The sequence below is a fragment of the Lepisosteus platostomus genome, chromosome 12 (genome assembly GCF_059453375.1).
Source record: "Lepisosteus platostomus isolate fLepPlt1 chromosome 12, fLepPlt1.hap1, whole genome shotgun sequence".
In the NCBI taxonomy this organism is placed as follows: domain Eukaryota; kingdom Metazoa; phylum Chordata; class Actinopteri; order Semionotiformes; family Lepisosteidae; genus Lepisosteus; species Lepisosteus platostomus.
This window is the reverse complement of record NC_142622.1, coordinates 9,024,742-9,037,886: the sequence shown is the minus strand read 5'-3', so window position 1 is coordinate 9,037,886 and position 13,145 is coordinate 9,024,742. Positions and strand designations below refer to the sequence as shown.

Genomic DNA, 13,145 nt, shown 5'->3' with positions numbered 1-13,145 from the left:
CCTTGCTGACAGAACAGCACACCTGCAATAGGGGTTGTCGAGCCTGGTGTGCACTGCTGCTTGGGGAATCCTGGCCAGCGTTGATGAATGACCTCAGCCAGGATCAAATTGAACCAGCGACGCTGGTGCCCAACCTGTGCTTGGACTGGCTAATTTACCAGCGGAGCCACTTTTGAGTGGCCACCTTCTTTCATTTCTTTTTTAAACGTGGTAGGAGACTTCAAGAACAATCAACATTTTCACTCAGTAGCATCTGCTATTAATAGGTGATTCCTCCACTGTATTGACGCATAAAACCCAGGCTGCAGATGTACAGTGACAACAGTAGATGTATGATGTAGATGTATGCCTGGGTCAAAATACAAAACGTGCTCATTCTGGGGGGAAAAATGTTTAAATATGAGTAGATGGAAATTCAACAACCCTTTTACATACCGTGTAGATGTGGACAGAAACCCAGGTCTGTGAAATTGCAGACCACAATGGTACAGCTTCTGCTCATGGTATCTCTAGGAAGCTGCCTAATCAAAGTGCTGGAGGGAACCCACTGAATGACCAGGCCAAAGCATGGTCATGATTCCACGGCTCTCTCCTCTGGACCTGCACAAGCCACAAGCCTGCACCTGTTGTTCATTCAACAACAGCAATGCTTCGACACAGCAAAGAACCCAGAATGGTGTTTCTAGTTTTTTTTATTACAAATGTAAGCAATAATTTACATTTTTCTGAAAAACAAAAAACAAAAACAAAACAGAAATACGATCGTTTGCACTAAATCTTAAAACAACTCATCTCAGGGAAAAGGGGATCCAACAGGTGAGAAACTTCAACGGGCATCAAACACAACCACTGGAATCACAAGAGTCAAGGAAGGAAACTGCCACGAAGTGGATTACAGCGTTACTGCTTCAAGTTTAAAAGCACAATATTCAAGTGTCATATTTAGAATAAAGAAGAAAGTATATTCAGATCAAGGTATATATTTAAGTCAATGCAAAGTGAAACATTTATAGCAAAACGAAACATTCTTACTGAACAGAAAGCAACTGAACTTTTTCCACATCATAAGAACTGCAAGGTGGATTTTTCAGATTGCAATTCAAAAGCAATGCTACAAAAGTTTATTTACGCCATGGAGAAAAAAAATATCTTGTTTATATGAAAAAATTATTGCTTTTAACTGCAAGTTAATTTGTGAACAATGTAGCCTACCATATTATTACTGTATATTGCATTATACTGCATATGCAATAATAGTGTCCTGTACAAAGTAGCATTGACATTAACAACAGTAGAATATTGTCACACTCCCCTTTTTGGGAAAAGGAGTCTTTTGTATACATGAAATACAACATGTCAGTAAGCATTCCCAGGTTATACACGGATTGTTTTCGCCCTTTCTGTGACAAGTAGAAATACGGGTTTCCATATGTTTTTAACCTAAGAATGCTTACTGACACGGTGCTGTACTTCACGTATACAAAAGACAAAACACTCGCTCCTTTAGATTATTTTTTTCCCAACAAGAGGAGTGCGACAATATTCTACTTTGCACGGGACAATATTATTGACAATATATTATACAGTACAATTCAATAATTTTCTCATATAAATGAGATACTTCTCTTATAAACACAAAAATTATGTCGTAAAAACAAGATAATTTTTTCCCCTGTGGTGCTAATAAGCTTCTGCACAATGCATACAATACTATGAATTCAGTGAAATTTACTATATTTTAAATTTTATAGTGTTCTTCTTAAAAAATCCATAAAAGTTGCATCAGCATGGAAATTAAATCAAGAAGTTGAATCTACTCAAATTCTATTTCTCAGTTCATCTACCGTAGATAAATGTGCATGATAGACTCAACACAAATGTTTCTCTACATTATGGGACTAAAACTAGATTCACGCAACACAATGAAAATTAAGTGTATAATATTTTTACAATTTGTCTTGCAAAGGATAAACCTAATTACAATCAATCACCCTAGGTGTATTTTTAAAACTGAGATCATATTTCTATTCGAACTGAGAGGGGTTGAAATCCATACTATACTAAAATGTTTGGATCTGTATTCCTTTAGGAAAATGTCAAGTGCACAAAGTTAGCTACAGAACTCAACTGTCAGGCTGACTGATATCATTTCAAACCAAAGGATACATCTCTTTGTTCTTTTCTTGTACATTATTCGGTAACCACACTCTCTGCATCTGATGGGGTCCCTCGCTTTAATTTCATTTTCTGTGTGACATTCTGAAATGACATATGGAAAAAAGAAAAACAGCACCATATTGATTAATGACAGACTTAAGAGTTTGGACACAGGATCACAAACTCCTAAAAAGTAAGCTTGTCAAGTTAAATGCAGTTACACTGTGTTTGTAAACATCCACAAATTTAGTCAAAAGATAAGAAATGTAATAGTCACTGGAATGGTGTTAAAAGATAAGGAAAATAAGTTTAATTGGCACACTACTGAGCATTCAGTAACATCAACAACACTAAAAAATGTAAATCATTAAAAAAACTCATTATATATTTTTTTTAACTTTAATGTAAATGGTCAAAATAAAATCCACTATAGCATTCATTATGCCCATCGTAATGTAGTCAAGCTCAAGTATTTTAAATTAAACAAATGTAACTTACAAACAAGTGTTGTAAAAGAGTAAGACACATACTTAAAAACCCTGTACTGTATTTACGATATAATTGTATTTTTCAGGCTCTGTCAATACAGACCCCCCAAAGAGCGTCTGAAAAAATCATTTTGATCCCACTGATGCTGTGCAACTCAGTATTTAAGGGAACAGCTTATTGAGTCTAATTTCTATTTTTACCATTCTACACTCTACCAACACGACACAATACAGCGTGAATGCAGACCCTGACCAACTGTTTGGGGCATATTTGGATTTAAAGGATGATGTTTATTCGGTTAATAAAAAGTAATTACCCTTCGTAGGGATGTATCGATAAAGATCTTAACTAAGAACAGACATTTTCTCGAACAGTGTCCCTACTGGACGTTTCTGGACGTGTTTGCACGACCACCATTACACGCATACAAAACAACGAATTACCTCCACAAATATAGATCATGGGCTGTTGTTTGGGAGGCTGCAAATCCTTCTGTGAATCCATTTTGTAATGTACTGAAACAGAAAAAAACAAACCACGTGATAAAGAAATTTCGTTTTAGATCACTATGTAGCCACCTACTACCACTGTTTCATCTAACATTGGAAACGTGTAGTTAACATAGGTTATACGCTACACAACACACAAACAGCTTACTAAGAGTTGAAATCTATACACGTTCAACAGGTAAGACACAAAGATGACATAAGAATATTTTGGAAGAAAACATAAAAAATAAACCGTACACTTACACAATTAACTACGTTCAGATTACTGTAGTTGCGCACCACGATTGCTTACTGCACATGCGCATTCCTCTATTGACCTACCATTCAACGCAAAGCCTGATTGGACCACAAAGACCTCACTGTCCATTGGTTAGTTTGGTTAGTTCAAGATGGGCTATGTATGAGATATCGAAGTTAGAATTTTATTTTGTAACATTAAAATTCGGGTCATAATGTAGATTTTTTATCTTGCGGGAGAAATGTGAACTCTTTTTTTGTCTCGTATTACATCACAAAACAAACAGCACCTCTGAGGGAGGTTAATTTTGTTGTACTTTTGTACTAATAATTGTGTGATGAATCTGAGGTACTGTATCTGTGGTCCGATGATCATGACAATTAAAATGAATGCGAAAACGTTCAAGACTAAAAGCACGCTTATAAAAATGTTGCAATAGATTTCAGAATTGGAAAGTACACAACTTTACTAACGTATTTTGAATAGAATATACATCTAAATCTGTAACATATCTTATCATTGGCTTGTCATATTTGTAATTTCTTACCTGGAGAAGTTTTTTTCTTTAAACAATAAGATGAACTCTGGAGTTTGTGTGTTTTTTATATAACATTTAAGAAATACAAGCGAAAGTAATAGATCACGATTTAAAATGTTCTTTTATTGTGCGAATTACGGTCGTAGAGTGTGGGAGTCACGTATACTTCATATAGTATGGTAACGTGAGCGAGACATCTCGACCAATCGCAGGCTGGAGCACAGAATTTGAACGTGCAGCTGGGCGGCTCTCGGCTGGGGTTTTTTTTTAAAGTTTATGTTTGGGTTTTAATGAAAATGGGGACGCTTTCGTAGATTTTCTCTCACTCCTCGAGATCTTTGTTTATAAGTCTGTAAGTAAGCTTTTTCTTCTATCGAATAATGGTAAAACAGTCGTTTTACTGTGCTGAGAACTGAAATGTACGCTAAAGGGTTGCACTAGCAACAGGGTTGTAGCTTGTGACTGTCGTGGGAGAGGGTGGTCCGTCTTGGGTTACCACACCAGTGGGGTGAGCTCCTGTGAGTCCGTACGAAAACACTGTAGGTAAAATAAACGTACATTCCTTAATTCAAAGTCCCCCGGCGAAACGGTTTAAAAACTAAAAGCTCACGGGTGCAAAATTAAGATTCGGTATCCGCGGGTTGGCCCAACAAAACGGTATGGTACGCCCTCGAAAACCAACTCGTGGCTCGGTTTGTTTGGTGTAATACGCCTCATTCGAAACCGGCATATCTGATGCAAGTATTCTGAAATATTGTTTTGGAAAATATCGTAGTGCCTGTACCTAGTACAGATCCACATGCCGTTACGTTCTAATCCGAACATCTAGTGTACGGTTCTGTTTAATTTATTTTCACGTTAGCTGTGTTTCCCTTTCACGCGAGTAGTACTCTCCCTGTACTGGGGTGCCTGTGTTTGTGCTGTCTCCCCGTTTTCGGGCTGAGGCAGGAGAGGGAACAGGAAGTGTGGAGCTGTGCATCTGCTGTGTGAATGTGTGCCCTGTTCCTGGCCTACACCCATGCTCAAAGACATAAACACTCGCTACATATCGAGTAATTCGCCTTCGTCAACACCAGCGCTTACACGTCCGCCTTGTTCTACTATAAGAAATCCCGATTTTGCGTGGTGTTATTGACTTGGGCCCCTCTATTTCTTTGGGCAGCTGTCACTTAACTACTAGCAGAGGAAGCAGAAAGATCTCGAGTCTGAAGTCCTCTTATCTGGTGTGAGGTCTAATCGAATGAGTGCGTCTAGCTGGTTTTATGTATTCCTTCAATTCTGCCGTTTGCTCTCTTTAATTAAAATCTTCTCCAAATGCAGCTAAACGTTTGTGGAATTGATGTAATAGCTCGACTTGAGATGCCCGTAGGTAGGAATTTATACTTCATCTTGAGGTGATAAAAGCTACTATTCAAATTTCTCATCTAGAAATGCGCAATCGGATCAACTATTCTCGTCGACCCCGTAGTACGGCTTTAACGACGTCGTCCTTGTTTTTGAGCGACCGATGCTGCGAAGTGGAAAAGGGGATCATGAAATGTATCCCTTATTTTGTCTTGAGCAAATAAAAATGAATTTCATTAATTGAAACAAAGAAAAAGCTAACTTTCAAACCTGTGGAAAACTAATTAAACGGTCTTCGGGGAAACTGGTTTAAAAAAACCACCTCAAAAAAACGCTTTCCTACTGGGTATGTCAGTTTTTCCTTAGTAAAGCGACGCTAGGGATTTAAATGTCCCAGACAGACAGGGGATTTAAATTCTGCGCAGCATGGTCACCACGCAGCCGCACTCGGGGGGGGAGGACTTCCGGCAGCTGGCTTGGCGCTCCGCGAGGCCGGTTTGTGCGGGCGAATGAGACGCGCTGCGCCGGCACGGGCGCCGAGTTTGAAAGTGCGCGAGGGAAGGAGGGGAAGGGCAAACCGAAGCCGCGGCGTGAGCGTCGGGAATAACCATGGCAATGCCGGCACGAGCGCGGGTTGCCATAGCCGGTGTCGAAGCCACATCTGGTGTGGGGGGAAAAAAAAACAAGCCCAGTCTGTGAGACCAGCTCTTTCCTAAACCCGTCCCCCACATAAAGGAAGCTGAGCACTCATTTTCTTCTTCCCCCCGGTAGGGTATTACATTTAAAACCGTCTAAAGTGAAATCATCTTTACCAGAGAGACTGACGTCAAATTCTCCTGAGTTTTTCTTTTTAGGTAGGCAAGGATATTCCAATACAGTAGCCGTTTCAGTTTTAATTAAGATGAATCGACTTTTTTTTTTTTTAAAGGCTTGGTATACGATTTCTATTTCTTTAACCCGCTGACAAGGAGATGTTGGGTAACTGTCACGTCGACCATTTAAACGTGAGTAGTCCTGTGGAGAGTTTGAGGCAGTGAATAAGGATGTTCACCGGCGGCTTTAGAAATGGGAAACGTTAAAAAAAATTGTCTCGCTAAACATGAGAAACCGCTTTATTAAACGGTTTCACTGGAAATCTGACAATAGAGGCGGCAACAGCTAAGTGAAACGTCGTTGACTAACACGTAACGATAGAGGGCGCTGTCCAAGAGGCTTTATTAATAATAATTAATAAATTATTATTTATTAAACGAAGTGCGAGGTTTATGTACGAGTAGAATAGTATTCGATTAACGCTAAGTAAAGAAAGCGGTTTAACGTTATCCCTTTGAAAGGCTAACTCGATTTCTACACGAATGCCATGTCCTGAAACGGTCGTGTGAATCCGATAGAAGCCTGCCCAGATCAATCTGCCAGGATTTGCTGGTCCCATGCTGGAGTACTAGCCTTTTAAATAGTGCTTTCTGACCAGCCTGTTTTAGGAATACCCTGACCAAAGCCCTCGGCCTTTTGTAGGAGGACTGAATCAATAGCTAAACGTAGCCCTTTGTGGACGTAAGATTTCAAATTCTTTAGGCTGCAAGTTAAATTCAACACGTACAATGATATTTAACAAGCCTCTTTGCTGTGTGCCGCAGCTGGCGAAAGCTTTTCGCGTTTCTTTTCTAAAACGTATTTCTAGATTGTTTATATTTTTGCTATCCTGTTAATGGTACTGGTGCAACGCGTTTTTCATTGTACCATACATCTTTAGTTTTACAAAGTATTGACACGGTATTGGCTCATATTATAACAAAACTATATAATTGTTCTAGCAGATATTTATTAATGTGTTCAGGCAGTCAAGGGAGTCTAAAACGGTTTTAGAACTATTTAGACTTGAAGAGGTCCAGTTATGTTCCTCTCTAGTTTTAGATGTTTATTTAAAACTGCAACCCACTGAAAACTATTGCAGTTCTAGTCGTTTCAAAAGACGGAAAACAAAAATTAATGCATTCTTAAAGATGAATTGGATATAACAATACTAGGTGTCAGTTTAGAATGCAATAATAACTTTTTCTCTTTCTTAGTGGATCTCAAAAGAAAGTGCCTGGAGTTCACCAGACACTGAGGAGGCTGCAGCAGGTTTTGACTGAACCATGGAGCAGAGCTTCGGATCCGAAGCTCTATTTCAGGTCTCCAAACGGAACCTTCCAGGATCTTCCCGGGACAGCGGGCGCCGTGAAGTACTGGACGCCTTAAAGATGGAGACGGCTAAAACGAAAGAGATCATTCGGAAGCTTCTCTCGGGTCCCTGCACATCCCGGCTGTCGGACGCGGGTCTGCCCCACGCGTGCTCTTCCGATGCAGCGAAGGGCGACAGGCTGATGGACTCGCACACGAGCTCGGGGAAGGAGCGCTGGAAGGAGAACTCCGTCTCCTCCCTTAGCTGTGAAACTCCTAGAATATCCAAGAAAGATGCCTCGTTACGAAGGCGCCTGCTCATGTCGAAAGCAGCCTCTGGTGGGAAAGGAGGCTATGCGAGGACATCGCGCAACAAGGACTTGACATCTTCAAGCATTCCCAGTATCGAAGAGGAATATTCCTTTGGGCGTTTGGATTCTCCGGGCCCCAAATGCTTTGAGGCTTTAGTAACCAGCACTTTAAAAGCTGAAGAACCGGCTTCCTGCAGAAAACGCCGTCTCATGTTCTCCCAGAACAGAACCTCGACGCTTGAAGATGAAAAGAACGCAGGCCTCCAGCCTTCAGTGAGCGAATACCCCAGTCCGGTGCTCCTTGGCACAGACGCAGATCTTGATGAAAGCATTATTTCTTGTTTCCCAGATGAATATCTTGCCCCAGAATTGCTAGAGACTCCCTGTTCTGAGAAGCTTCCTGGGGCCGCGAGGGAAGACTTTAAAACTCCTGTACACAGTCTTGCCACAAACTTAAGTGAGAACTTGTCGGTCTTAAGCAGTCCATCGTTGACCCCCATTGTGAACTTTGATGCCTCAGCCAACGAGGATAGCGGCTTCAGCTCTCTGGGTCTGGATAAGTCGCAGGATTCTTTGGATGACCATGATGGCTCATTCCAGGAACTGCTGCAGCCAGTCAGAACAAGGGAAACTCCCAAACTCTCGGAAACTAAGAGGAGGTCCAGACTGGAACGGCATCGCAGGCTCTCGACACTTAGAGAGCGAGGGTCCCAGTCTGAGGAAGAGGTCAATAACTTGGACTCTGCGCCTCAAGATGCAAAGTCCCAGTTCAGAGGACAAAAGGCACTTATTTCAAAGGAAGGCGACAAATTATTTTTAACTGAAACGCCAAGAAATAAAAGCACTTTAAGACACGAGGATTTCGCAAGAACGCCTGCCCTCCAGATGGTACATGCAATTTGCCGGAGGAGTGTGAACAGGCTGCCAGAGCAAACCAGCTTGGAGGATTTACTGGGAATGTCTGGGGGTTCTGAGTCGTGTAAGACTACGATGCCTCTGGAGGGACTAATAGGAAGGAAGATGGGACTGGAAAAAGTTGACATCCTTGCAGAGCTCAACCTGAGGAACTTGAGACATGTTTTAGCAATGATACTAAATCTGCTTTCTGCAGAAGATATTTACAGGTATGTGCATAATGACACATCCATGGTCACAGATGTGTGTCCCTATCATGTGTCACCCCGTTATGTTTCATACCTGCATTGTTGATGAATTGAGGAACTCTGTGAAATTCCCCCCCCCCCCCCACCCCCCACGCGTCGTTTTTCCAAGACGCCCAAGTTGGCGACGTAGGCGATTTGTGGATTTTGTTCTGGAGATGAAAAAAAATGTTGAAGAGCAAAATCTCTCATTAAAAGTCTTCTCCTTGTAGACAAGGCTATTGCACATGACTTAGATTGTGAATCGTTGTGTCCAAACATTAAAGTTGAGCTCCTACTACCAGCCACTGCATGTCTGAACCAACCGAGGTGTGATCTCTAACTTTAGATGCACGAACTGTGTGTCGGGGGGGAATCTACCCTGAAGCGCAGAATGACTTTTGGTTGTGATGAAACCACACATCTTTCGAACCTGGTGACGCTTTGTTTTTATGGGTTATATATGCATTTAATATATATCAAATGTATTTCTGAACTATATGTTGGAATATATCTCAAGCTATTTCCATTATTTCTTACAGATGGTAATTCCCAAATATTTTTACTATGAGTTGCATTATTTAGGAGTGTAACCTGGATTTGGAATGGGACCCTCTGTACTGTTTTTGTTTAGATACAAATGAAACATACTTGGTTAACTTATGGTCTCTAAGCCAACACTATTTAATTGCTTATGGGGAAAAGCCTCCCACTTTAAGCAGCAAGGGCAAAATTCACACTCTTACAGTCCCAAGCCCCCAATATTTACACCGTTCTTTGAAAAATGCCCTTTTTATACGGCATTTGGCAATGATTTGTGACTTTCTGGTCCCTAACACCAACTTGTACCGGGGACCTCATGTACCATATATTTAAAATATCTCGTCAGTGTTTGCAATTTAGATTTGTGGAAAATTATAAATTGTGAACAAAATATTTTTTAATTAGACTGAGGCTATAAACCATTTCATACTCTGCACTAGTGTATAGCCATTGACACAGTATTTTATGTATCGTACTTTGTTGAGGATTGTTTTGCTTTTTGTGACAGATTTGGCCAGGTGTCTGATGTCTGGGATGAAATCGTTTTGCAAGACAAAATCATTCACCGCAGACGAAAATCATACCTGAAAGATCTGAAATTGGCTGCTGAGGAGGTATGTTCATCGATAGTTCTCACTAAAACTCTCCAAGTTCTTAAATTAAATTTCCAAGAACCTGTGTGGATGCTAGCATTGCTGGTAATGGACTAGGGTTCCATTCAGGGAGAGCCCTCTTGACTCTGTGCCTTTGACTTGTGTGGGCTATTGAAACCAAGATAACACCCAGCTGGATGTCCCTCCTAGGCCCGAGTATGGACTTTTACTTTCATATAATTGAGCCCCATACAATAGCACTAATGATAACCTCAAATTGTCTGAATGGTTTATTACTCCTTTCAATGTCTCCTAACATCTTTATGATGACATTTTCATGTGACTTGAGAAATTTAGAAAAACTCCCAAATATAATTTACAGAAAATCCCTACGACACCAGCTCTCCTCATGAGAATTGTCTGACTGAAAGGAGTTACTTCTTTGTTTTGACAGGGTAGCGCGGTCCGTGTTCCAGATGCAGAAACAAGGTTGAATCTCCTGAGCCGGTCTGCTCTCAAGTCTGTGCAAGCACAGGCCAAGACCCCTAGTTCTCAGACTGCTAGATCTTCCAAACAGCCTTTCACACCAGTTGAGTGCAACACGGCCCATTCAGGAAGTAAACAAGATGAGTTTATAAGGGTGAGTTGAATGTGCCAGGAAAGAGAGGAGGCTTCCTGTATTAGTTCCTGAACGTTTTCTCTAAAATTTCGCTTGTCCAGTTGCTAAGCAGATGGGTATTGCGAAGTTTTTTTCTACGATCAAATTGGCACATGAAAAGCAGAACATTCAAAACTTTCAGTCTAGGCTGACAGTTTTCATATGAGAGGGTATCTTTTATTGCCTGTTACAGATCTTGCATTTGAGAGTTGTAGTATATTACTTCTAGGAAAATACAGATTTCCATCCAACCAAGTGTTGTACTCCATGTTTTGTTTGGATATTGCTGGCTCGGTTACCCAACACCACAGTACCTTGAGAGGTTTTTGGAAGAAACGTTAGTCGCATACCTTTGTTTTTGTCAGTGGGTTGCACAAGCTAATTTCATATTGAAACCAAGGTTTAAATTTAATTCAATGAAATCAGAATAAGTCAATGTGTTGTTGTTTTTTAACACAAGCGGTCTTGAGTAAGTCCTTAAAACATTAGCTCACTTTTTTTCTTTCCCCTTTCTTCCTGCAGGTGGCCAAGACCCTGTTTAATGATGAGTCTCTAAGACCTTGTCCCAGGTGCCAGCGTCCTGCTAAATGTCACCCTGTGAAGAAGCAGGGAGTGTGCAGTCAGGAGGCCTGCGCCTTTCATTTTTGCACAGACTGCTTGAGTGCCTTTCATGGGTCCAAGGAGTGTGGCAGCCGGTCTGCAAAACGCCGAACCAAAAAGGAGGTGCTTCCAGGAAGCGCGCAGAGCAAGCGCAATTTAAAAAGATTATAAATGTCTGTACAAAAGCACTAAATGTATATATGCTTTTCTAGAATATCGTACTTTTTTAAAATTATGCGTCTGTATAATGTGTGTACTCAGATCTTGGAATCATAGAAACCAAATTAGCTAGTAAGTGTTTTAATGTCTTTTAATCGGTTTGAGTGTTTCATAGTCTGCAAACGGGTTTCTTTGTATATAAGTTTTAATGGCATGCCTGTACAGTTCTTCCTTTTTTTACTACTTTTAATAAAGTTGGTTTTAATGACTTGTCTCAATTCATTGTCTGCCTAAGCCTGTACGTTTTTAAAAATGTGATTTGAGAGCTATTCAGACTTTTACAATTGAAACTCGAACACTAATTAAGGAATAAGATGAAAAGTCATATTAACTGTGTAATAAGTTAATTTGCATGTAGATTGGAAAATCTCTTTAGTGAGTAGCTTTTTGTTCTTTTGGTCTGGCAGCATTTTCATTAAATGTATGAAGTTGTTTAAGGACTAGTCTTGTTACAAGAATAATCTGGAATAGATTTAAATGTTGGACAGTTTATGTCCTGCCAAGACTTTTTTTTGGTCTTGCTACTACTTTTTTTCAGCTCCTGCCACACCGCAGCTTTCTAAACAAGATGGGCTGAATTACCTCCTCTGGTTTCTAACTGCTGGTCGATCAACTTTTACCTGCGTGGTTCTTTTTTCCAGGAAAATAATCCTGCAATTGATTTGTGAACTATTTTTAATCATTGGCTACTGTTATCGAGATGGTAACTATCTGTCATATCAGTGGACTGGATGGATGCATATTATTGTTTCTATTTTTTTTTGCAGTTTATTCAGAGTATATAAATTGAATCTGACTTATCAATGACCTCTAAATATGTGACAATTAGTCGCTTCAAATTTAATTTTAGTAAAGACGGAGGCAGGAGTTTTTAGATCTCATCCTTGGGTCCAGATCAAACAGTGCCATCTGCTGGATAATTATTATCATTCGAAATTCTTCAAAAAACACTGTACTAATCACAGTTGGATTTATTTTAGAAATCGCTGATGTAGCTGCAATCAAATGCTTTTTTGAATTGTCTGGTATAGATATGAAAAACTATTTACTGAAAATGTTTATAGTGACTTCTCATGCTTCCCAATTTCACTTTAAATTATGAACATTTAATGAAACAGTCACCACATTTCACAGCCTATTTACAAGGTTATAACTGACTACTTTCCTGAATATTTTAACTTTACACAGTTACATTACTTGTCATGATTAGAAGTACTTCATGTCAAGTGGACAATCACACACTGCCTTCACAGAGTTTTCACATTTTGTTACTTTAAAGATTAGTCATGACATCTTATATATATTTGTTTTACACAACCTGCCCCATGGTAAAGGAAATAATTTATTTTAAAGAAACATCATTATTATGTTAGTATTCAAACCCTTTGCTGTGGCATTAGTATTCAAAAATTAGTATTCAAACCCTTTGCTAGATAAATTGTAGGTACACAAAATGACCTTAATGTGCCACACGATTAGCTGAATCTCTGTGCCATAATAGTGGTTTTCATGATTTTTGAATAAAAACGTTATTTTACAGCACATATCAGGAGGACTAAATTAATTAAATTAAAAATAAACAGAGTTTAACGACAGGAAATTGATTCTAGTTGTCAGATCACGTATACGCATACCTTAGCTTTG

General features: G+C 39.8%; 2 protein-coding genes across 4 annotated transcripts; one reads left to right on the top strand and one right to left on the bottom strand.

Moving 5' to 3' along the window:
• Positions 1-674: 674 nt before the first annotated feature.
• On the bottom strand, positions 675-3,497 carry polr2k (RNA polymerase II, I and III subunit K). Its single transcript, XM_088600809.1, has 4 exons — positions 3,399-3,497; positions 3,090-3,161; positions 2,167-2,259; positions 675-849 (listed from the first exon to the last, which is right to left on the bottom strand). The coding sequence occupies exons 2-4, from the start codon at positions 3,148-3,150 to the stop codon at positions 827-829; spliced, it is 177 nt and encodes a 58-aa protein (XP_088456935.1). The 5' UTR covers positions 3,151-3,161; positions 3,399-3,497; the 3' UTR covers positions 675-826.
• A 637-nt stretch (positions 3,498-4,134) lies between these two features.
• Positions 4,135-11,719, top strand: fbxo43 (F-box protein 43). 3 transcript variants are annotated; one of them, XM_088600806.1, is made up of 5 exons: positions 4,135-4,283; positions 7,345-8,873; positions 9,940-10,045; positions 10,479-10,664; positions 11,205-11,719. In XM_088600806.1, the coding sequence occupies exons 2-5, from the start codon at positions 7,414-7,416 to the stop codon at positions 11,451-11,453; spliced, it is 2,001 nt and encodes a 666-aa protein (XP_088456932.1). In that variant the 5' UTR covers positions 4,135-4,283; positions 7,345-7,413; the 3' UTR covers positions 11,454-11,719. The 3 variants fall into 3 exon arrangements, with proteins under 3 accessions (XP_088456932.1, XP_088456934.1, XP_088456933.1); XM_088600808.1 differs by lacking the exon at positions 4,135-4,283 and adding an exon at positions 4,351-6,129; XM_088600807.1 differs by lacking the exon at positions 4,135-4,283 and adding an exon at positions 4,351-6,279.
• The last annotated feature ends 1,426 nt before the right edge of the window (positions 11,720-13,145 follow it).